The sequence below is a fragment of the Lissotriton helveticus genome, chromosome 7 (assembly GCF_964261635.1).
Source record: "Lissotriton helveticus chromosome 7, aLisHel1.1, whole genome shotgun sequence".
Lineage (NCBI taxonomy): Eukaryota > Metazoa > Chordata > Amphibia > Caudata > Salamandridae > Lissotriton > Lissotriton helveticus.
The window spans coordinates 1,939,215,482-1,939,241,736 of NC_136068.1; the positions used below are offsets into that span (position 1 = coordinate 1,939,215,482).

General features: G+C 47.5%; 1 protein-coding gene across 1 annotated transcript in view; it reads left to right on the top strand.

Annotated features, from left to right (window-relative positions):
- LOC144769997 (erythroid membrane-associated protein-like) overlaps positions 1-26,255 on the top strand; it is a 201,249-nt gene that overhangs the window by 79,012 nt on the left and 95,982 nt on the right. Inside the window, exons 2-3 of the mRNA XM_078654193.1 lie at positions 22,664-22,759; positions 24,272-24,403. Of these exons, the coding sequence (XP_078510319.1) occupies positions 22,664-22,759; positions 24,272-24,403 (228 nt within the window). The remainder of the gene's footprint in view (positions 1-22,663; positions 22,760-24,271; positions 24,404-26,255) is intronic.

Here is a 26,255-nt window from a genome sequence, read left to right on the forward strand (position 1 = left end):
CCATAGGATTTGTACTGAAGGCAGACCCTTCCAGCGTGAAGTCCTATACTTAAACTCAGAAGGATCCCAGTCATTAGGACGTGTGCTGAGCCCGCCACACACGTGCAATCAATAGGATTTGTAATGGAAGCAGACCCTTCCAGCGTGAAGTCCTATACTTAAACTCAGAAGGATCCCAGCCATTAGGACGTGTGCTGAGCCCGCCACACACATGCAATCCATAGGATTTGTACTGGAAGCAGACCCTTCCAGCGTGAAGTCCTATACTTAAACTCAGAGGGATCCCAGTCATTAGGACGTGTGCTGAACCCGCCACACACATGCAATCCATAGGATTTGTAGTAGAAGCAGACCCTTCCAGTGTGAAGTCCTATACTTAAACTCAGAAGGATCCCAGTCATTAGGACGCGTGCTGAGCCCGCCACACACATGCAATCCATAGGATTTGTACTGAAGCAGACCCTTCCAGTGTGAAGTCCTATACTTAAACTCAGAAGGATCCCAGTCATTAGGACGTGTGCTGAGCCCCGCCACACACATGCAATCCATAGGATTTGTACTGAAGCAGACCCTTCCAGCGTGAAGTCCTATACTGAAACAAACTCAGAAGGATCCCAGTCATTAGGACGTGTGCTGAGCCCCGCCTGACACATGCAATCCATAGGATTTGTACTGGAAGCAGACCCTTTCAGCGTGAAGTCCTATAATTAAACTCAGAAGGATCCCAGTCATTAGGACGGATGCTGAGCCCGCCACACACATGCAATCCATAGGATTTGTACTGGAAGCAGACCCTTCCAGCGTGAAGTCCTATACTTAAACTCAGAAGGATCCCAGTCATTAGGACGTGTGCTGAGCCCCGCCACACACATGCAATCCATAGGATTTGTAATGGAAGCAGACCCTTTCAGCGTGAAGTCCTCTACTTAAACTCAGAAGGATCCCAGTCATTAGGACGCGTGCTGAGCCCGCCACACACATGCAATCCATAGGATTTGTACTGAAGCAGACCCTTCCAGTGTGGAGTCCTATATTTAAACTCAGAAGGATCCCAGTCATTAGGACAGATGCTGAACCCGCCACACACATGCAATCCATAGGATTTGTACAGGAAGCAGACCCTTAGAGCGTGAAGTCCTATACTTAAACTCAGAAGGATCCCAATCATTAGGACGTGTGCTGAGCACCGACACACACACATGCAATCCATAGGATTTGTACTGAAAGCAGACCCTTCCAGTGTGAAGTCCTATACTTAAACTCAGAAGGACCCCAATCATTAGGACGTGTGCTGAGCCCCGCCACACACATGCAATCCATAGGATTTGTAGTGGAAGCAGACCCTTCCAGCGTGAAGTCCTATACTTAAACTCAGAGGGATCCCAGTCATTAGGACGTGTGCTGAACCCACCACACACATGCAATCCATAGGATTTGTACAGGAAGCAGACCCTTAGAGCGTGAAGTCCTATACTTAAACTCAGAAGGATCCCAATCATTAGGACGTGTGCTGAGCCCCGCCACACACATGCAATCCATAGGATTTGTACTGAAAGCAGACCCTTCCAGTGTGAAGTCCTATACTTAAACTCAGAAGGACCCCAATCATTAGGACGTGTGCTGAGCCCGCCACACACATGCAATCCATAGGATTTGTAGTGGAAGCAGACCCTTTCAGCGTGAAGTCCTATACTTAAACTCAGAGGGATCCCAGTCATTAGGACGTGTGCTGAACCCACCACACACATGCAATCCATAGGATTTGTATAGGAAGCAGACCCTTAGAGCGTGAAGTCCTATACTTAAACTCAAAAGGATCCCAGTCATTAGGACGTGTGCTGAGCCCCGCCACACACATGCAATCCATAGGATTTGTACTGGAAGCAGACCCTTCCAGTGTGAAGTCCTATACTTAAACTCAGGAGGATCCCAGTCATTAGGACGTGTGCTGAGCCCGCCACACACATGCAATCCATAGGATTTGTAGTGGAAGCAGACCCTCCAGCGTGAAGTCCTATACTTAAACTCACAGGGATCCCAGTGATTAGGACGCGTGCTGAGCCCGCCACACACATGCAATCCATAGGATTTGTACCGGAAGCAGACCCTTTCAGCGTGAAGTCCTATACTTAAACTCAGGAGGATCCCAGTCATTAGGACGTGTGCTGAGCCCCGCCACACACATGCAATCCATAGGATTTGTAGTGGAAGCAGACCCTTTCAGCGTGAAGTCCTATACTTAAACTCAGGAGGATCCCAGTCATTAGGACGTGTGCTGAGCCCCGCCACACACATGCAATCCATAGGATTTGTAGTGGAAGCAGACCCTTCCAGCGTGAAGTCCTATACTTAAACTCAGAGGGATCCCAGTCATTAGGAAGTGTGCTGAACCCAGCACACACATGCACTCCATAGGATTTGTAGTGGAAGCAGACCCTTCCAGAGTGAAGTCCCATACTTAAACTCAGAGGGATCCCAGTGATTAGGACGCGTGCTGAGCCCGCCACACACATGCAATCCATAGGATTTGTACCGGAAGCAGACCCTTTCAGCGTGAAGTCCTATACTTAAACTCAGGAGGATCCCAGTCATTAGGACGTGTGCTGAGCCCCGACACACACATGCAATCCATAGGATTTGTACTGAAGCAGACCCTTTCAGTGTGAAGTCCTATACTTAAACTCAGAAGGATCCCAGTCATTAGGACGTGTGCTGAGCCCGCCACACACATGCAATCCATAGGATTTGTACTGAAGCAGACCCTTTCAGCGTGAAGTCCTATACTTAAACTCAGGAGGATCCCAGTCATTAGGACGTGTGCTGAGCCCCACCACACACATGCAATCCATAGGATTTGTAGTAGAAGCAGACCCTTTCAGCGTGAAGTCCTATAATTAAACTCAGAGGGATCCCAGTCATTAGGACGTGTGCTGAGCCCGACACACACATGCAATCCATAGGATTTGTACTGAAGCAGACCCTTCCAGCGTGAAGTCCTATACTTAAACTCAGAAGGATCCCAGTCATTAGGACGTGTGCTGAGCCCCGCCACACACATGCAATCCATAGGATTTGTAGTGGAAGCAGACCCTTCCAGCGTGAAGTCCTATACTTAAACTCAGAAGGATCCCAGTCATTAGGACGTGTGCTGAGCCCGCCACACACATGCAATCCATAGGATTTGTACTGAAAGCAGACCCTTCCAGTGTGAAGTCCTATACTTAAACTCAGGAGGATCCCAGTCATTAGGACGTGTGCTGAGCCCGCCACACACATGCAATCCATAGGATTTGTACTGAAAGCAGACCCTTCCAGTGTGGAGTCCTATACTTAAACTCAGGAGGATCCCAGTCATTAGGACGTGTGCTGAGCCCGTCACACACATGCAATCCATAGGATTTGTACTGAAGCAGACCCTTCCAGCGTGAAGTCCCATACTTAAACTCAGAGGGATCCCAGTCATTAGGACGCGTGCTGAGCCCGCCACACACATGCAATCCATAGGATTTGTACTGAAGCAGACCCTTCCAGCGTGAAGTCCTATTCTTAAACTCAGAAGGATCCCAGTCATTAGGACGTGTGCTGAGCCCGCCACACACATGCAATCCATAGGATTTGTACTGAAGCAGACCCTTCCAGCGTGAAGTCCTATACTTAAACTCAGAAGGATCCCAGTCATTAGGACGTGTGCTGAGCCCACCACACACGTGCAATCCATAGGATTTGTAGTGGAAGCAGACCCTTCCAGCGTGAAGTCCTATATTTATACTCAGGAGGATCCCAGGCATTAGGACGTGTGCTGAGCCCGCCACACACATGCAATCCTTAGGATTTGTAGTGGAAGCAGACCCTTCCAGTGTGAAGTCCTATACTTAAACTCAGAGGGATCCCAGTCATTAGGACGTGTGCTGAACCCAGCACACACATGCACTCTATAGGATTTGTAGTGGAAGCAGACCCTTCCAGCGTGAGTCCTATACTTAAACTCAGAGGGATCCCAGTCATTAGGACGTGTGCTGAGCCCCACCACACACATGCAATCCATAGGATTTGTAGTAGAAGCAGACCCTTCCAGCGTGAAGTCCTATACTTAAACTCAGAAGGATCCCAGTCATTAGGACGTGTGCTGAGCCCCGCCACACACATGCAATCCATAGGATTTGTACTGAAGCAGACCCTTCCAGCGTGAAGTCCTATACTTAAACTCAGAGGGATCCCAATCATTAGGACGTGTGCTGAGCCCCGCCACACACATGCAATCCATAGGATTTGTACTGAAGCAGACCCTTCCAGCGTGAAGTCCTATACTTAAACTCAGAAGGATCCCAGTCATTAGGACGTGTGCTGAGCCCGCCACACACATGCAATCCATAGGATTTTTAATGGAAGCAGACCCTTCCAGCGTGAAGTCCTATATTTAAACTCAGAAGGATCCCAGTCATTAGGACGTGTGCTGAGCCCGCCACACACATGCAATCCATAGGATTTGTAGTAGAAGCAGACCCTTCCAGCGTGAAGTCCTATACTTAAACTCAGAAGGATCCCAGTCATTAGGACGTGTGCTGAGCCCCGCCACACACATGCAATCCATAGGATTTGTAGTAGAAGCAGACCCTTCCAGCGTGAAGTCCTATACTTAAACTCAGAAGGATCCCAGTCATTAGGACGTGTGCTGAGCCCCGCCACACACATGCAATCCATAGGATTTGTACTGAAGCAGACCCTTCCAGCGTGAAGTCCTATACTTAAACTCAGAAGGATCCCAGTCATTAGGACGTGTGCTGAGCCCGCCACACACATGCAATCCATAGGATTTGTAATGGAAGCAGACCCTTCCAGCGTGAAGTCCTATATTTAAACTCAGAAGGATCCCAGTCATTAGGACGTGTGCTGAGCCCGCCACACACATGCAATCCATAGGATTTGTAGTAGAAGCAGACCCTTCCAGTGTGAAGTCCTATACTTAAACTCAGAAGGATCCCAGTCATTAGGATGCGTGCTGAACCCGCCACACACATGCAATCCATAGGATTTGTACTGGAAGCAGACCCTTTCAGCGTGAAGTCCTATACTTAAACTCAGAGGGATCCCAGTCATTAGGACGCGTGCTGAGCCCACCACACACATGCAATCCATAGGATTTGTAGAGGAAGCAGACCCTTTCAGCGTGAAGTCCTATACTTAAACTCAGAGGGATCCCAGTCATTAGGACGTGTGCTGAGCCCCGCCACACACATGCAATCCATAGGATTTGTACTGAAGCAGACCCTTCCAGCGTGAAGTCCTATACTTAAACTCAGAAGGATCCCAGTCATTAGGACGTGTGCTGAGCCCGCCACACACATGCAATCCATAGGATTTGTAATGGAAGCAGACCCTTCCAGCGTGAAGTCCTATATTTAAACTCAGAAGGATCCCAGTCATTAGGACGTGTGCTGAGCCCGCCACACACATGCAATCCATAGGATTTGTAGTAGAAGCAGACCCTTCCAGTGTGAAGTCCTATACTTAAACTCAGAAGGATCCCAGTCATTAGGATGCGTGCTGAACCCGCCACACACATGCAATCCATAGGATTTGTACTGGAAGCAGACCCTTTCAGCGTGAAGTCCTATACTTAAACTCAGAGGGATCCCAGTCATTAGGACGCGTGCTGAGCCCACCACACACATGCAATCCATAGGATTTGTAGTGGAAGCAGACCCTTTCAGCGTGAAGTCCTATACTTAAACTCAGAGGGATCCCAGTCATTAGGACGTGTGCTGAGCCCACCACACACATGCAATCCATAGGATTTGTACAGGAAGCAGACCCTTCCAGTGTGAAGTCCTATACTTAAACTCAGAAGGATCCCAGCCATTAGGACCTGTGCCTAGCCCCGCCACACACATGCAATCCATAGGATTTGTAGTGGAAGCAGACCCTTCCAGTGTGAAGTCCTATACTTAAACTCAGAGGGATCCCAGTCATTAGGACGTGTGCTGAACCCAGCACACACATGCACTCCATAGGATTTGTACTGAAGCAGACCCTTTTAGCGTGAAGTCCTATACTTAAACTCAGAGGGATCCCAGTCATTAGGACGTGTGCTGAACCCGCCACACACATGCAATCCATAGGATTTGTAGTAGAAGCAGACCCTTCCAGCGTGAAGTCCTATACTTAAACTCAGAGGGATCCCAGTCATTAGGACGTGTGCTAAACCCGTCACACACATGCAATCCATAGGATTTGTAGTAGAAGCAGACCCTTCCAGTGTGAAGTCCTATACTTAAACTCAGGAGGATCCCAGTCATTAGGTCGTGTGCTGAACCCGCCACACACATGCAATCCATAGGATTTGTAGTGGAAGCAGACCCTTTCAGCGTGAAGTCCTATACTTAAACTCAGAAGGATCCCAGTCATTAGGACGTGTGCTGAGCCCTGCCACACACATGCAATCCATAGGATTTGTACTGGAAGCAGACCCTTCCAGCGTGAAGTCCTATACTTAAACTCAGAAGGATCCCAGTCATTAGGACGTGTGCTGAGCCCCGCCACACACATGCAATCCATAGGATTTGTACTGGAAGCAGACCCTTCCAGCGTGAAGTCCTATACTTAAACTCAGAGGGATCCCAGTCATTAGGACGCGTGCTGAGCCCCGCCACACACATGCAATCCATAGGATTTGTAGTAGAAGCAGACCCTTCCAGTGTGAAGTCCCATACTTAAACTCAGAAGGATCCCAGTCATTAGGACGTGTGCTGAGCCCACCACACACATGCAATCCATAGGATTTGTACCGGAAGCAGACGCTTTCAGTGTGAAGTCCTATACTTAAACTCAGAGGGATCCCAGTCATTAGGACGTGTGCTGATCCCCGCCACACACATGCAATCCATAGGATTTGTACTGGAAGCAGACCCTTCCAGTGTGAAGTCCTATACTTAAACTCAGAAGGATCCCAGTCATTAGGACGCGTGCTGAACCCACCACACACATGCAATCCATAGGATTTGTACAGGAAGCAGACCCTTCCAGTGTGAAGTCCTATACTTAAACTCAGAAGGATCCCAGTCATTAGGACGCGTGCTGAGCCCACCACACACATGCAATCCATAGGATTTGTACAGGAAGCAGACCCTTCCAGTGTGAAGTCCTATACTTAAACTCAGAAGGATCCCATTCATTAGGACCTGTGCCTAGCCCCGCCACACACATGCAATCCATAGGATTTGTACTGAAGCAGACCCTTCCAGCATGAAGTCCTATACTTAAACTCAGAAGGATCCCAGTCATTAGGACGTGTGCTGAGCCCCGCCACACACATGCAATCCATAGGATTTGTACTGAAGCAGACCCTTTCAGCGTGAAGTCCTATACTTAAACTCAGAAGGATCCCAGTCATTAGGACGTGTGCTGAGCCCGCCACACACATGCAATCCATAGGATTTGTACCGGAAGCAGACCCTTCCAGCATGAAGTCCTATACTTAAACTCAGAATGAATCCAGTCATTAGGACGTGTGCTGAGCCCACCACACACATGCAATCCATAGGATTTGTAGTAGAAGCAGACCCTTTCAGCGTGAAGTCCTATACTTAAACTCAGAATGAATCCAGTCATTAGGACGTGTGCTGAGCCCACCACACACATGCAATCCATAGGATTTGTAGTAGAAGCAGACCCTTTCAGCGTGAAGTCCTATACTTAAACTCAGAAGGATCCCAGTCATTAGGACGTGTGCTGAACCCAATACACACATGCAATCCATAGGATTTGTAGTAGAAGCAGACCCTTCCAGTGTGAAGTCTTATACTGAAACAAACTCAGAGGGACCCCAATAATTAGGACGTATGCTGAGCCCCGCAACGCACATGCAATCTGTACATTGGTAGTTGACATTTTGTGCAGGTTAATATTTCTATATTTCATATGTTAACCCCTTCGCTGCTAGGCCTTCCCTGCCCTGAGCTAAGCCTTTTTTTTGCCATTTGGGGATGTTTACGCTTAGGCCCCTCTAACTTTTTGACCACATAAGGTATCCACGCAAAATTTGCATCTTTTTTTCCAACATCATGGGGATTCTAAAGGTACCCAGGGTTTGTGGATTCCCCTGGAGCGGACCCAGAAGTTAGCCGAAATTTTGTTTAGTTTTTGGGAAAAATGGGGAAAAGGGATAAAGATGAAAGCAAATGGTATCAAAAAAGGGGTTGTGGTGCTGAAATCAACATCCTCCCAGCTTTCAGGAAAAGCAGACTTTTGTCAGAAAACTACATTTTTTTACACAGTTTTGGCATTTTTCTGGGACATATCCTATTTTTGCTATTTTTTGTGCTTTCAACCTCCTTCCAGTTAATGGTATAAATGGGTCTGAAAGCAATAATGGATCCTGAATAGCTATACATTTTAGAAAGGTTGACAAAATTATAAATTCAGCAAGGAGTCATTTGTATAAATCCTTCAAGGTTTCTTTATAGAAACTGACCGTTGAATATAGGAAACATTGAAAATTAGTTGAAAAAAACAGCCATTTGTGTCAACGTTTTCACCTGTAACTTCTTCTAATTATGACAATTGTTTGAAAGCAATATATTGTTACATCCGCTGGACCCTTCTGGTTGTGGGGATATATAGGACTTGTGGGTTCAGCATGAACCCCCCGAACCAAGAGCCAATAACTGAGCAGCGTCTTGCAATGATTTTTTTATTATGTACAGGGTACATAGCAATTAATTTGGGAAAATACATATATATGGAAAAATCGGCATAAAAGACACCTATGTATTTCTGAAATTGGAACAAAATATAGAGTTTAGAAACAGTAGATCAGGGGTCTCCAACCTTTCCACTTACAAGAGCTACTTATGCTCAATGAAAATCCTCACGAGCTACTAATAGTATTTGTTTTGAACACATCAGATAGGAGTATATTAGTGGTATCCCTATGCACGGTTACCAGCCACGATCTCCTCAGTGTAGGATTGCCAGCAGCAATGCAATTTGGAATGCCCCTACAAGGGCAATACATAACAGCCACAGATGCAATGCCCCCTGGCACCAAGGTAATAACATTAGTAATAATTCTATCATTTTATATCTCATATTTATCAATCAGATTCCAGATCTAAATAGCTTTTAGAAATTATGGGGTTTGAAAAGACATACATTTTCATATCAAATACGCACTTTTCAATGTTGGTATACATATATTGCCAACTCACATGGTGCCACTGTGTGTCACACGATTTAGGCTCCATTCACACAGTCCCCCAGGGAGGACTGGAAATTCCACTGCGGTTGGGAAAACGAGCTAAAAGCCACTGCAAACAGTGGATTCCAGCTTGTTTTTGGAGGCAGTAACCAGCTGATGTGCACAAAAGGTGTTAAAACACCCCAGAACATCGGGGACAGCCTCGATAACAGTATCTCCATAAAGGATTTGACAGTATTTCTATAAACGACTTGCTCAGAAACAATATTTGTGAAACTTGAGCTACTTTTTATTGTATATATTCAAAATGTTGAGAAAGTATGAATTATAAGCGGTGCCCATAAGATATAGGTGGTTTATTTTAGAGAACTTTTTAAATCTTCATGTATAGGTGACGTTTGTTTATGGAAGCACTTGATTGTTTTGGATTTTTTCTTTGATTCATACACTGTGAAAACATTTCATGTAAATAATTAAAATAAAGATATTTTTCACTATAGGAAACGGTAATTATTTCTGGAAGGGCCCAGATAGTTTAAGGCAATTGTTTTAGGTTTGATACATATATTACAGACCTGCCAACTCACACGGTGCCATCGCGTGTCACACGATTTCAGCTCCCTTGACAAGTCCCCCCGGGAGGAGCTGAAATCTCACGGTGGTAGAGAAAACTAGCTGAAAACCACTGTAAACAGTGCATTTCCAGCTCATTTTTGAAGGCAGTAACCAGCCAAGGTGCATAAAAGGTGTAAAAACACCCTAGAACATCAGGGACAGCCTCGATGACCCTTTTTTTTGTGTTTAAAGGGGAGTGGGTAGGGGACTTGGCGAGGGTCAGCGTGCCTCTGCACTCTCAGCACCAGGCCCTGCCCCCTCAAAAAGTGAAAATTTGTTGTAAGCTAGCAGGTATGACATTATTTCAATCAAACAAAAGCTTCTAATTTAGTAGGCTGGACAACACACAGGAGAGCTACTCACAGGTAGCTAGAGAGCTACCAGTAGCTCACGAGCTACTCGTTGGAGAAGCCTGCAGCAGATAGTACCCACACTAGCATGAGAATTATAGGTCATTTTTCAAAATGACTTCTTTTTTACACATTGTCTTTCATTTGGAAGGCAGAAATGCATCGATGGTCAATAGCTAATAACAGTCTACAATTCTGTGTTACCCTAAGTCTCCCAATAAAAATGGTACCTCACTTGTGTGGTTAGGCCTAGTGCCCATGACAGGAAACGGCCCAAAACCACATTTTCACAGTGAAAACTGACCCGTTTTTTGCTCTAGATTTTGAACCCTAACTCTGCCAGCACATAGGGAACTGTTACGGGTGCGGGAGGAATAGGCAAGACGCTGATCTTAGTTTTCGTAGGGTTTATTTTCAGATACAAAGAGTCTGAACTTTTCTTTTTAGATGTTAACTTCCCCCTTGGAGAACGACTTCTCGCGGCTTTCCTGATCCCAGATTCCGCTGCCGAGGCTCGGTGTTCCCTGTCGAGTCTTCTTCGCGGAACAGGCTCGTCAATCTCCGTCTTGCCGCTCGGTTGAGTGCACAGGGAGAGAAAGATAGCAGGTATCAGTGTTCTGTTCACACGTTCTACTTGCTCACTGGGGAAAGGGAGTGAGGGTCACCCTACCGGTGCAACACACCTAACTTAGATGCCGACGTGATGGGGAATTAGTGCTCAGGAAAGGGGTACACCAAGATAGGTAGGGGATGCCTCAGGGTTCGACGGTACTCGTAGTTTTGCCTTTGACCCAGCCCCGGAGTTTGTCACGTACCTGGCTGAGCCATACACCTCCCGCGGGTGTATGGCTGGGCGGCTCGTGGTGTCGGTGGCCTCCTGGCTTCTCGTCCTCACTCTTTCCTGCAACGACTCCCGCCCTCGTCTCGTCCCGCTTCTCCGCACTCCGCTCGGCTTCGACGCTCTCTCCTACTCCGCTCCGCTTCTCCGTCTCCTCCTCCTGGGTGAACAAGCACAGTACTGATTCGTATTCCGTGGCATAAAACGTCTCTGTGTCCTGACGTGACTCCTCCCATTGGAATTCCCAATCCTCATTAAAGGGCCAGTGTTCTGTTTGAGAGTCTATGTTCGTGTCGACATTCTGCAGAGGGTACAATGGGTTAGAGGTAGAGTTTGACCTTTTCGTCTTTGTAGCTGGACCACATACCACTGTTTGGGGCAACCCCAGGTCGTTACAGGAACCCTAGCAAACCTATACAGTTTTGAAAACTAGACACCCAGGAGAATCCAGGATAGGGTGACTTGACTGGCTCTCACTGGGTTCTGTTACCCAGAACCCTTTGCAAACCTCAACATTTGTTTAAAAAATATATTTTCCTCAAATTTCTGTGGTGGAAAGTTCTGGAATCTGCGTGCATCCACAAAATTCCCCCCACCTCACTTTCCCCAACGTCTCCTTATAAAAAATGGTACCTCACTTGTGTTGGTAGACCTAGAGCCCGTGACAGGAAATGGCCCAAAACAAAGAGTCGATGCACTATATTTTCACAGTGAAAACTGACACTATTTTGCAAAGTGCCTAGCTGTAGATTTTGTACCCTAGCTCTGCCGGCACCTAGGGAAACCTAGCAAACCTATACATTTTTAAAATTAGATACCCAGGGGAATCCAGGATGGGGTGACTTGTCTGGCTCTCACCAGGCTTTGTTACCCAGAATCCCATGCAAACCTCAAAATTTGTAAAACAAAACACATTTTCCTCACATTTCTATGGTGGAAAGTTCTGGGGCCTGATTCACAGAAACAACTTAAGACAAAATCCTAAACTTACTACCATTTTGGAATTCACAGAAGGCACTTAGGGCCATATGTATCAAGGTACCAATTAGCGATTCTGTAATAGCGATTTTTAAGAAATCGCTATTTCAGAATCGCTAATTGGTATGTATCAAGAAAATCGCAACATTTTTGCGATTTCTTGATATTCCTTAATTGCGAATTCGCAAATTGAGAATTCGCAATTAAGGAATACTTTCCCATTCATTTCTATGAGCCAGGAGGCCCATAGGAAGGAATGAGAATTTATTCTCAATTTGCGATTCACAATTTGTAAATCGCAAATTGAGAATAATTTCAAGGGCGCAGGAGTGTCCAAAGGACACCCTGTTGCACCCCTGAAATAAGCATGGGTGCACATGTGGTGCACATACATGCCCTAAGGGGATGTATGTGCATCACATGGCACTTAGAAAAATGCAAAAATGGGCATTTTTCAAGAAATTCTCAAATTACCACCAACTTGAAGTTGATGGTAATTTGCGATTCCTTAGGGACAATTAGCAATTTTCTTTAGCTTCATACATTGCATTTAAGGAATTGCAAAATTAGCGATTCCTTAAATGCAATTGCAAAATAAGGAATCGCAAATTTTGCGATTCCTTATTTTGCACCGGATTTTCATTCATACATCCCATTTAGCAAATTCGCATTGGCAAAGGCTAAAATTCTGCAAATTTCGTCCTTTGCGAATGCAAATTTGTATGATACATATGGCCCTTACTCATTTTGGTATTCACAGAAGGCACTTACTCATTTCGGTATTCACAGAAGTTAGGACTCCTAACTTTAGGACTCCTAAATGCCTTCTGTGAATACCGAAAGTCTAACAGTCAGGATTTGTGTCAGTTTAGTAGTAGTAAAGTTAGGACTCCTAACTTTAGGACTCCTAAATGCCTTCTGTGAATACCGAAAGTCTTAAAGTTAGGATTTTTCTCAGTTTAGGAGTAGTAAAGTTAAGACTCCTAACTTTAGGACTCCTAAACTGATTTTGTCTTAAGTTAGTTCTGTGAATCGGGCCCCCGGAATCTGCCTGGATCCTCTAAATTCCAACCACCCCGCATTCCCCAAAGTCTTCTGAGAAAAAAAGGTACCTCACTTGTTTGGGTTGGCGTAGTGCCCTTGACAGGAAACAGCCCAATTCACACCACATTTTCACGGTGAAAACTGGCCCTGTTTTTTTCAAAGAGCCTAGCTGTAGATTTTGAACCCTAGCTCTGCCGGCACATAGGGAAACCTAGAAAACCTATATATTTTTTAAAACAAGACCCCCAGAGGAATCCAGTATGGGGTGACTTGTCTGGCTCTCACCAGGTTCTTGTACCCAGAATCCCTTGCAAACCTCATAAATGTGTCCAAAAAAACACATTTTCTGCACATTTCTGTGGTGGAAAGTTCTGGAATCTGTGTGGATCCTCAAAATTCCACCCATCCCAAATTCCCCAAAATCTTCAAATAAAAATGGTGCCTCACTTGTGTGGGTGGGTTAAGTACACGCAACAGGCAAGGGCCAAAAACCTATTGAGGCAACATCAAAATTACCTCTCACAAAACAACCTGGTTTTTCAAGGGGGGTGCCATTAGATTTTAAGCCCCGGGCTCGGCGGTCATCTAGGGAAACCTACCAATCCCACACATTTCTGAAAACTAGACACCCGGGGGAGTCCAGCAAGGTATAGCTTGTGTGCATCCACCAACATTTCCCTACCCAGAATCCCCTGCAAACCTCAAATTTAGCTGAAAAAAATCACTTTTTTCTCAAATTTCTGTGTGGGAAAGTTCTGGAATCTGTGTGGATCCCCAGGTCTCCTGATAAAAATGGTGCCTCACTCGCATGGGTGGGTCAAGTACCCACGACAGGCAAGGGCCCAAAACCTATTGCGGCAACATCAAAATTACCAATCACATTTGCATGGGGGTCCCATGAGTTTATTGCCCTGGGCTCGGCGGCCATCTAGGGAAACCTTCCAAACCCACACATTTCTTAAAACTAGACACACAGGGGAGTAGTTCAGTAAGGTATGGCTTGCATGGATTTCCCAACATTTCCCTACCCAGAATCCCCTGCAAACCTCAAATTTTGTTGAACAAATCAATTTTTTCTCACATTTCTGTGTGGGAAAGTTGTAGGATCACCGAGCTGACACAAATTTCCTACCACCCAGTGTTCCCCAAGTTCTCCCGATTACAATGGTACCTCACTTGTGAGGGGAGGCATAGTTGCTGCAACAGGAAAGGGCCCAAATTGTACTGTGGAGACTTCAAAATTACCTACAGCAAAACTACCTGCTTTTGGGGGGGGGTACCTGTTGTTTTGGTCTCGGGCTCGCCGCCATCTAAGGAAACCTACCAAACCCACACATTTCTGAAAACTAGGGACCTCATTTATGAGAAATGACGCATCGCTGCGTCACTTTTCAGTGTGCACTCCTTTCGACATACCTGATGCGTCATATTTAATGTATGACGCATCATGTAGCAAGGAGTTACAGATACGTCAGTATTTCTGATGTATCTGTAAGTGCAAAAGTGACGCATTGCTGGAGTGTGTCACAAAAGTGACGCAACTCCAGCAATGCGTCCTTTCACATGGGGCAAGGCCCACGTGAAAGGGCTTGCGTTGGTCTTACGCCTGCTGTGAGGCAGGCGCAAGATTTTGACGCAACAGTGTCCTAAAAGTGACGCAGTGAAATCTCATAGATTTCACTACATCACTATTACGAGGCTTTTTGTGGGGGAACGCCCCCTCTGCATACATTATACCTGATGCAGGTATAATGTAGCGCAGGGGTTTACAAAGTGACACATCTGCTTAGATGCGTCACTTTGTAAATAGTGCGCAACAGGAGGCATGTTTTGCGCCACCGATGCGTCACAAAAAGTGACGCATCGGAAGCGCAAAACTGACGCAAGGCCTCATAAATGAGGCCCTAGATACCCTGAGGAGTCCAATGAGGAATGGCTTGCGTGGATCCCCCAAAGTTTCCATATCCAGAATCCCCTGCAAACCTCAAATTTAGCACATATTTTTGTGTGGAATCACTGTGCCGGCACAAATACCCCACAGCCCTCTCCTTAGTGTCCCGAGTAAAATGATACCTCACTTGTGTGGGTGTCCAATGTAGAATTGGCTAAAAATATATTTAAAACAAAATTGTAGGGCTTAGAATTCTCTGTGCTGTACCCTTATCCCTATGTTTTGGGCTCTTCCCAGTCATAGGTCCGTGCCCCACCCACACAAGTGAGGTATCATTTTACTTGGGAAACTAAGTGAAATGCTGTGGGTTAGGACAATTGTGCCAGCATGGTAATTCCACCAAAAATATGTGGAAAATGTATTTTTTTCAGATAAATTTGAGGTTTGCAGGGCATTCTGGGTAGGAAAACGTTGGGGGATCCACGCAAGCCATACCTCGCTGGACTCCCCTGGGTGTCTAGTATTCAGAAATGTGTAGGCTTGGTAGGTTTCCAAGATGGCCACTGAGCACAGGGCCAAAAAAACAGGTGACCCCCATGCAAAACCAGGTTGTTATGTGATAGGTAACTTTGATGTCTCCACAATACATTTTGAGCCCTTGCCACGCGAGTCAGGGATAATTTTTATTGGGAGACCTGGTGAAATGCTGGGTGGCAGGTAATTTGTGGAGCCACATAGATTCCAGAACTTTCACACACAGAAATTTGAGAAAAAAGTGCTTTTTTCAGCTATATATGAGGTTTGCAGGGGATTGTGGGTATGAAAACTTTGGGAGGCCCACACAAGCCATACCTCACTGGACTCCACCGGGTGTCTAGTTTTCAGAAATGTGTGGGTTTGGTAGGTTTCCCAAGATGGCCACCGAGCCCGAGTCCAAAAAACCAGGTGACTCGCCTTTCAAAACCAGGTTGTTTTATGATCGGTCATTTTGATTAATCCTCAGTACATTTTGGGCCCTTGCCTGTCACAGGTACTTGACCCGCCTACGCGAGTGAGGTATAATTTTGATCGAGACATAGATTCCAGAACTTTCCACCACAGAAATGTGAGGAAAATGTGTGTTTTTTAACAAATTTTGAGGTTTGCAAGGGATTCGAGGTAACAGTACCTGGGGAGAGCCAGACAAGTCACCTGGATTCCCCTGAGTGTCTAGTTTGTAAAAATGTATAGGTTTGCTAGGTTTTGTTAGGTGCCAGCAAAGCTAGGGTTAAAAATCTACAGCTAGGCACTTTGCAAAAACAGAGCACGATTTCACTATGAAAATGTTGTGTGTCCACATTGTGTTTTGGGCCGTTTCCTGTCACGGGCACTAAGCCGACCCACACAAGTGAGGTACTCTTTTTCTTGGAAGACTTTGGTAACGCTGTTGGGTGGAATTTTGTAGATCCACGCAAATTCCATAACTTTCCATCACAGAAATGTGAGGAAAATTAGTTCTTTTTTTACAAAGTTTGAGGTTTGCAAGGGATTCTGGGTAACAGAACCCAGTAAGAGCCACACAAGTCACCACATCCTTGATTTCCCTGGGTGTCTAGTTTTAAAAAATGTATAGGTTTGCTACGTTTCCTTGGGTACTAGCTGCGCTAGGACCTAAAATCCAGAGGTAGGCACATTCCGCAAAAAGTCTGTGCCTAGTGGGCTTTCTGCCGCCCTGAGGATGTGGGAAATCGGGAGCTATTGCCCGATATGCCCCCAAGGGGGGGTTAGAAAGACTAGCTATTTTGTTTGGGTGGGTGGGGACATTGGGATGCCCATTCTGGGCACCCCCCACCAATACGTATAAAAAAAGCCAGCATAATTGCTGGTGCCACGTGGGCTCCCTGCCCCCCGGGGGGCAGATCAGGTGCTACTGCCCCCATCTGCCTCCTGGGTGGGACATAAATACAGTGGCATCTTTTGTGGTGGGGTGGGGGCATTGGCATCCCCATTATGTGCAGCCCCCACCCCTGAATTGTGAAAAACATTTACCCCTCATGCCTAGTGGGCTTTCTACCCACCCGACGGGGCAGACAAGGGGCTATTGCCCCCAACTGCCTCTCAGGGGGGCAGAAAGACTGGTAATTTTTTGGGGGTAGGGGCTTCCCAGAATGGTCATGCCAATGCCCCCACTCCCCAAAAAAACTAATTCCTGTGGCCTAGTGGGTTTTCTGCCCCCCCCCCCCGGGTAGCAACTGGGAGGGCTACTGTCCCTTTCTCCCACCTAGCCCCACGAGCACTGAAACATTCAGACTGAAACCAAATTTCAGTTCTGTTATCCGTCTAATGAGACAGCGAGCCATGTGCGCCTCGTCATTAGACTGGAAACCTGTGAAGGGCCCCGTGAGGTTGGGGAAGCTCTTCCCCACCTCCCGAGGCCCAAAACAAATGTTGGAAATCCCTCAACTGTTTGCAGCAGAAGGATTTTGTCCCCCTGTCCTCATGACGGAATGGTTCCATCAAGAGCACAGGAGCACTGGTGCTCATGACGGAACCATTTCGTCATGAACACCGAAGGGGTTAATACACATCCACTGACAATCAGTGATTAGTCTTGATGCAAAATGAGACAGCAACTCATTCTTGGCACACACTGACCATCGGTGGTCAGCAATGGCACACACTGAGAGGCAATGGTGGACATTGGAACTCAGAAGAAATGGGCAGCATTGGTGTACACTTTGAGGGCCTGGTTTACACTGGCATAAACTGAGTGACGATGGCCAGTATTGTGTTGTATTGTATTGTATTTTATTGATGATTTGTAAAGCGCGTTGGCTACCCAGCGGCGTCCCAGCGCTATAAGAAGGAGTGAGTTGGGCTGGTGAGGCTGGAGTGTGAGAAGCTGAATGAAGAGTTAGATTGGAATTTTGCTGAAGAGCCAAGTTTTTAATAATTTACGGAAGGTGAGAAGGTTAGGTTCTGATCTGATAGGGATGGGAAGGGAGTTCCAGATCCTAGCCAGGTTGTAGGAAAGCGAGCGGCCTCCGCACCTGGCCTTCCTAATGCGTGGTACTGAGGCGAGGTGGGAGGTCGCCGATCTGAGTGGACGGGAGGGTAGATAGGCTTTCACCAGGGGGGAGTTAATAGAGGGGCCTGTACCCCAGTAGGATCGGTGTGCGATGCACATGCTCTTAAATTCGATTCTGGATCTCACCGGGAGCCAGTGAAGATCCCTCAGTCTGGCTCTGACTGAAGTTCGGCGGGGGATATCCAGGAGGATTCTTGCCGCACAGTTTTGAATGACCTGGAGTTTGTTAAGTGTAGATTGTGCGGCCCCCAGATATAGGGCGTTTCCACAATCGAGACGGGAGAGGATCAGGCCTTGAACCATAATCTGTCTTGAGTGAAACGGAGGGGGGAATTTTGCGGAGAAGTCTCATCAGCCCGAAGCAGGTGGCAGCAAGCTTGGTGGCTTGGTAGTTGAAGGTTAGAGTGTGGTCGAGCCAGATTCCTAAGCTCTTGATTTGCTCCTTGGGTTGCGGGGGGCTTCCTAAGCAGAGAGGCCAGATGGAGTTGATGGATTTTGAGATGTTATTTCCAAGGAGCATTATCTCTGTTTTGTCCCCGTTAATTTTGAGGCAAGAGCTAGACATCCAAGCAGCGACGGCTTCAAGGCAGATATGTAATCATGTGAGTTCAGGGGGGGGTCCAGTGCTACCACAAGCTGCGTGTCATCCGCGTAGGTGACGATTTTCACCCCAAATGGGCAGACGACATCAGCTAGGGGGCGTAGGTAGACATTAAAAAGGGTAGGGCTCAGGGAGGAGCCCTGAGGCACTCCACAAGTGAGGGGTTTACTGGCTGAGGTGAAGTCCCTTTCAAAGACCTGGAAGGATCTATCCGTAAGGAAGGACCTCAGCCAATTGAGCGCTGTGCCTGACACTCCTATTTTGTTAAGCTGGTGAAGTAGGATGTTATGATTGACAGTGTCGAAGGCGGCACTCAGGTCTAGTAGGACGATGGCTGTGGACCCGCCATCGTCCAAGATCCTCCGTTCCTCCTCCGTCACTGCAATAAGTGCTATCTCCGTGCCATGACGGGGCCTGAAACCAGTCTGAGAGAGGTCTAGTATGCTGTTGGCTTCCAGGAAGTTAGTGAGAATGATGTTTACATGCTTCTCAAGAAGTTTGCTAAGCCATGGTAGAAGGGATATAGGTCTATAGTTAGCGGGGTTGGATTGATCCAGATTGGGCTTTTTTAATAGAGCTCTAACCATTGCCCTTTTCCATGGAGGCGGAACAGTGCCAGTCTGGAGGGAGGAGTTGAGCAGGTCTTGTATGGTGGGCGAGATCAGATGGGTTATCTGAGTGAGAGCACTGGGAGGAGCTGGATCGGTGGGTGATCCAGATTTAACCTGGCTCATGAGTAGTTCCAGTTTGGTAAGTTCTAGTGGGGGAAAGCTATTGAGAACGCAGGAGGGAGCCGTCATGTGGTCTATGTTGACGGAGTCTGAGATCAGGGTAACGGCGGGGGGAAAAGAAGTGTTAATGGTTTCTATCTTTTGGTAGAAAAACTCAGCTATTTCCTCGCAGTGGGTCTGAGTATTATTGTGATGCTTTGGGGCCTCAGGAAGTTGCAAAAGGGATTTTGCTATCTGATAAATCTCCCTAGGTTTGGAGGCTGCCTTCTCAATCTTGAGTTCAAAGTATTTAGCCTGAGCTAGATGGATGTTTGCTTTGTAGTTTTTGATTGCCGTTCGATAGCTTGCCTTGTCTGCTAGAAGGTAACTGAGGCGCCATTTCCTCTCGAGTCGTTTACAGACACGTTTGGCCTCACGTAGATCACTCGTATACCATGGGGCTGTAGGATTGCCCCTTTTAGGATGGGAGTTTTTAAGTGGTAATACTGTGTCTAGGGCACTGCTAATCCAGTTGTTATAGTTCTCATTGTCTAAAGTGGGAACGGAGGTGTTAATGGGTTGAGTGCCTTGAAGGAGGTCCTGCCACTCAGTTAAAGGGAGTTTGGACCAGTTGCGGGAGCGTTGAGTTGTCGGGGGTTTGGGGGGGAGATGAAGGGGCAGGGTCCAGGTGAGTGGGATGAGGAAGTGGTCAGACCAAGGAAGGGGGGAGGGAATTCCAACATGGAGGTTTTTGCAGTTGCTAAAGACCGGGTCTAAGAGGTGTCCTTTTTGGTGGGTGGGCCCAGTAACGCGTTGGTGTAGTTCGAGGGCGAGTAGGCTAGAGGAAAGTTCTCTGGCTATGGAGTCATTTGGGTTGTCTAGGTGGATGTTGAGGTCGCCTAAGATAGTAAAGTTGGCAGAACAGACTGCAAGATTTGCCGCTATTGAGGCGAGATCCGAGAGAAACTGTCCTTGTGGTCCTGGCGGACGATATATAAGTATACCTGAGAAGGTATGTGTGGCGCTGAATTTTATAAAAAACGGAAGGCATTCACAGTCCGGAAAGTTTATAGGGGTGCTAGTAACAACGTAGTCTGATTTATGGATTACTGCCAGGCCACCGCCAATACCCTTTTTACGGTCTAGGCGAAGTAGTTGATAACCGGGTGGGAGCGCTTGAACTAGATCAGGTTCAGAGTGTTCCTGAAGCCATGTTTCTGTGGCGAAAAGAACATCTGGGCTCTTTTCCTCCAACAATAAGGCGATTTCCGTGGAGTGTTTGGGGAGTGAACGGCAGTTGAGCAGTAACATCAAAATTGATGTGGGTTTCTTTGTACTGTGGGTGAAGTGAAATCCACACTGATTACAAGCGGGCTGCTCGATAGACGGGTCCCATGTGTGTAGACAGGGTGAACTAACTGTCTGGTTTAATTGGTGTAGAAACTGTGGGTGGTAGGTGATGGGTTGGCATGTTGGATGAGCAGGGGGGGTGGCCCCTGGCCCGGTCGGTCGCGGACGGGCGCAGACGGGCTTGCCTGAGGCGCGCCTTCGACGCGCAAACGTCACGTCTGCTGCGCTCGTCTGCTGCGCTCGCCTGCTGCGCGACCGGAATATGCACATGATTTATACTGCTCCGGGTTGTGGGTCGAGGGGGCGTGGCCTAAAAAGGGGCGTGGCCTCTGCTCGTGGCGAGAGGGCGCGAAGGGGTGTTGGCGACCAGCGTGCTGCGTCAGCGCTGGCTCCGCTAAGTCAGACGACTAGTTCCCCAAGTAAGTGAAAAAACACAAGTAATCTGTGACAGTCAAATTCTTAAAAACACAAGTAATCTGTGACAACAATTTTTAAAAAGTAGTGCCTCGCTCCCGGCTTCCGCCTCAGGAGCACAACTCTCAGCTTTTGCTCGGCGCCCTGAATCGGCGTCTATAAGTAGGAGTCGGCTGGGGGCGTGGCCTAAAAGGGGGTGTGGCCTAAAAAGGGGCGTGGCCTCTGCTCGTGGCGAGAGGGCGCGAAGGGGTGTTGGCGACCAGCGTGCTGCGTCAGCGCTGGCTCCGCTGCGTCAGACGACTAGTTCCCCAAGTAAGTGAATTTAAAAACACAAGTAATCTGTGACAGTCAAATTCTTAAAAACACAAGTAATCTGTGACAACAATTTTTAAAAAGTAGTGCCTCGCTCCCGGCTTCCGCCTCAGGAGCACAACTCTCAGCTATTGGCAGACACTGAGAGGTGATGGTCAGCATTAACGCACACTGAGAGGGCCTGGTGTACAGCGGCATAAACTGAGCGACGATGGCCAGGATTGGCACACACTGAGAGGCGATACTCAGGAGTGGTGCCCAGACATGCACACCAGCACAGATTGTCCAGCTTTAAGAAACACCAAATCTCTCTGGTCAGCCTTGACATGAACTGAGTATCTGTGGTAACATTTCACACACATTGACAGACTTATATAGACTGTAAGTGGCAGCTGGAAAAGGATCATGCAATACAGACCTGGTACATACAGTAAGTTTCAGTCCAGATGTGGCACACACTGAGGGTCTCTAACCAGTCTCTGGAGCCACACAGAGTCACTGACATGTCTTGCATCAAACTGAGACTTATTTCCAGCCTTGGCACACACACTAAGGGTCACTCTCCTTACTTCACTGATTCTTGGCTGGAGCCAGAACACACTGATCAGTCTTGGTGCACACTCAGATTCATTGTTTAATCTTGGCATATCCAGAGAACCACTGGTCGATCTTGGCAAATAAGTAGAGCCACTTACCATCTTGGCACACACTGAGACTCAGTGACCAGTCTTGGCACACACTGAGACTCAGTGACCAGTCTTGGAAGACACAGAGACTCAGTGACTAGTCTTAATTCACACTGAGACTCGTTGACCAATCTGGCACACACTGAGACTCAGTGACTAGTCTTGGCACACACCGAGACTCAGTGACTAGTCTTGGCACACACCGAGACTCAGTAACCAGTCTTGGCACACATCAAGACACAGTGACTAGTCTTGGCACACAGAGAGACACAGTGACTAGTCTTGGCACACACAAAGATTCAGTGACCAGTCTTGGTACACACTAAGACTCAGTGACCAGTCTTGGCACACACTGAGAATCAGTGACCAGTCTTGGTACACACTAAGACTCAGTGACTAGTCTTGGTGCACACTGAGACTCAGTGACCAGTCTTGGTACACACTAAGACTCAGTGACCAGTCTTGGCGCACACTGATTGTCATTGGAGTGACTTGGCACACATTAACTGAGGATATTACAGGCTGTTCTGTGATATTGTACTCCAGCTACAGGCAGGCGATCCACTCCCACATTTAAAGTTAAACACCAAATTCTGTGATTTCTTCTCCAGGTGGTGAGGAGATCCCTCGTCTAAGGAGACAGGCGATAACCCTCGGAGTGATGATTGCCGTCAACGTATTCATAAACATCGTGCTCTACCGTCTGGGTAAGAAGTGTGGAGTTGACTTTCAGACACCCTAAGACCCCATTGCACATGAAAGGCCTTCTCTGCCTCAGACATGATTAGAAAAACCACAGATAAAAGGAGGTGGTGGTCGTCGGCCTCAGCATTAATGTCTGATTCAAAGATTTGTCTTAAACATTGTTTAATATGTACATTCTGCTGGATGATGAAGATGGAGATGGTGATGATACTGAAGATGATGATAATTAAGTGTTCCGAGTGCTGAGAGTTAGTGATGGTCAATCATGAGGGTTAGGATGCTGATGATGGAGATGCTGATGCTGATGATGGAGATGATATTGATGCTGATGATGATGATGATGATGATGATGGAGATGATGATGTTGATGATGGAGATGATGTTGATGGTGATTATGATGATGATGATGATGATGATGATGGAGATGATATTGATGCTGATTATGATAATGATGATGGAGATGATGATGGAGATGATGATGTTGATGATGGAGATGATGTTGATGGTGATTATGATGATGGTTATTATTATTAAGTGTTAACTGTACTGAGTGTTAAGAGTGACATAAGGCTCCTGAAGGGGGCGCCCCTGTTGGTGATTGATGATAATGCGTTAGAAAGTGTTACTGTGAGGAGCTGTTGCTGATGAAATGTGAAAGTGCTGTAAATACTGTGACAAGTTTGCCTGGCATATGATGTCCACTATTCTAGTGGGCACCGTGCACCACTCCAAACGACCCTTATTGGTGGTAGGTTTAGACAACCTTTATAGAAAGCTATCCTAGTGGTATCTGTGGAGAGCAGCCTTCGGGCTAAGTCTTGAAGGAATGTAAAGCAGCTTGTTTCACCAGTCTAGAATCACATGAATGATCGCATGAAAGAAGAACCACACCAGGTATATAAATAAAATATATGTATTTATTCTAAACATATCCCTCTAGTCTCTTTATGAGGATAGAGGCAAAAGTACAATACAAGAACTTAAATAGCACAAAGTAAATTAGCACAGTATACATGTTGCCCTAGGGGCCTCACAAACCATATACTAAGAAAGTGGTATAAGAACCACGTAGAGCATAGAGATGCAGAGTGAAGGGTCTGGTAATGAATAAGAAAGACTCAGTATTAATAGCGCATTGAAGGTAAACATGTCTAACCCCTGCCACTGCACTACTGGAGGGTGGAGAGGGCTGAAGCACTTCCTGTTTATTGACAGTGAAGTCAATTAGGGCCCTGCAGTTGGGACAGGAAAATAAATTCAACCCTTCCTTCCTCAGTTAATCTCTCCTGTTTGTGTATGCTTTCTCTCTCTCTCTTTCTCTCTCTTCCTCTCTCTCTCTCCCTCTCTCCCCTCTCCCTCTCTCTCTCCCTCTCTCTCTCTCTCCCCTCTCCCTCTCTCTCTCTCCCTCTCTCTCCCCCTCCCTTTCCCTCTCTCTCTCTCCCCTCCATCTCCCTCTCTCCCTCTCTCTCTCTCTCTCTCCCTCTCTCTCTCCCTCTCTCCTGTCCCCCCTGCAGTGGAGAGAGCAGTCTTCTACAGCCCCAGCGTGCAGAGCTGTGCTGGGCTCCCAGACGAGGCTGCAGATGGTCCAGAGTCTTCCCAGAATCCTCCGCGCTCTCTTCTGAAAACCTCTCTGTGTCTCCGTCCAGGTAAACACCTTTCATCTCTTGTTTCTGCATGTTGTGGTGCATGACATGTTCATGTGTGTTGGGGTTCAGCCATGTTAGTGACGTCACTCTGGCACAGTAGATGCTGAAAGTGAGGGCGGGGGCTGATGACGCAGGGATGACGCAGTCTGGGGTAGTAGTGGTAAATGCAGGCTTCATAGCGCCTGGTATCGTTTTTACAACGCAAGGCATCTCCTTGCATATTGCGCTGCTTTAAAAGTGTTTTTGTTTACTTTAGACGCTCTGATTGCAATCCCTGCTTGGTTTCCGCCCGTCCATTTTGGCTTTGGTCACTCGTGGACCGTGTCTCCTCCCCGCTACCCGCCTCCCAGCAGCCCCTCCCACGCTCCGCCCCCTCCACTATCCTTCAAATGCCAGATGTCTCAACGCGCTACGGCCACGCCGAAGGTGCGCCAAAGGTAAGCCCGTCTACGCCCGTCCGCGCCTGGACCGCGCCCAGCGCCAGACCCCCTGCCCCTCGCCCCGCCCAACCCTCCCGCATTACCTACGATGTCGCCACCCTCCTAGCCCTTAACCCCGGTCGCGCCCCCAACTGCGTCCAAGCCGCTCCTGGACACACCCATGGACCTTTCTCTTGCTACTCCTGCAAATTCACCGGCACCGACAACATCTCCGCTACGACCACACCACAGATTCCCGACCCCAACCACCTACAATGCATCCTTCTCAACACCCGATCAGTCCACAGACACCCCATTGACCTATGGAATCTACTAGACACCATCTCTCCAGACGTCGCCTTCCTAACAGAAACATGGATGAACGCTTCCTCCGCCCCAGACATCACCATTGCCATCCCTGAAGATTATAAAATCACACGCAAGGACCGTACCGGCCACACAGGAGGAGGAATCTCTATCGTCCATAAAAAATCAATCCACATCTCAACCAGCTCTGACGTCAACCTCGCCAACTCTGAACACCTCCACTTCCAGATCCACATCGACCCCAAGACCACACTCAGAGGCACCCTCCTCTACAGACCACCAGGACCCCGAGCAAAATTCAGTGAAGACATCACGGACTTCATCACTCCACACGCGCTCCCCTCCAAAGATTACATCCTTCTGGGAGACCTCAACTTTCACCTTGAAAAGAACAACGACCGCAACACCACCACCCTCTTGGACAACCTCGCCAACCTCGGACTTAAACAACTGGTCACTTCCCCCACCCACATCGCAGGTCACACACTCGACCCCATCTTCACCTCCAGCAATCATGTCTCCTTCAGCCATACTACGGATCTCCTCTGGACTGACCACAGCTCCGTTCACTTCACATACAACAAGCCGAAACCCACCAACCACCTCCAACCAACTCTGCAAAGAAACTGGAACAAAATCACCAGAGACCAGATCTCCTCATCGCTCCTTCTAAACACCCCAGCGCACTCTTCTGACCCAGACCAAGCCGCCGCCAACTTCACCCTATGGTTATCCAACACCGCCGACATCCTAGCACCACTGAAAAAACGTCAAAGCAAACCTGGCAGCAAGAAGGCCTCATGGTTCAACGATGATCTTAAGAAGTCCAAGAAACTCTGCCGATCCCTTGAAAAGACCTGGAAAAAAGACCCAACCACTAGCACCAAGGACGCCTTCAAAAACGCCACCCGCACACACCACCAACTAATCCGAAAGGCCAAGAAAACAGCATTCAAGGATCGACTAGACAACAACGCCCACAACAGCAAGGAACTTTTCAACATCGTCAAGGAATTTACCAACCCCTCGGCCAACTCCAACGACATCACCCCCTCTCAAGCCCTCTGCGACTCCCTGGCTTTATTCTTCCACAACAAAATTGCAGC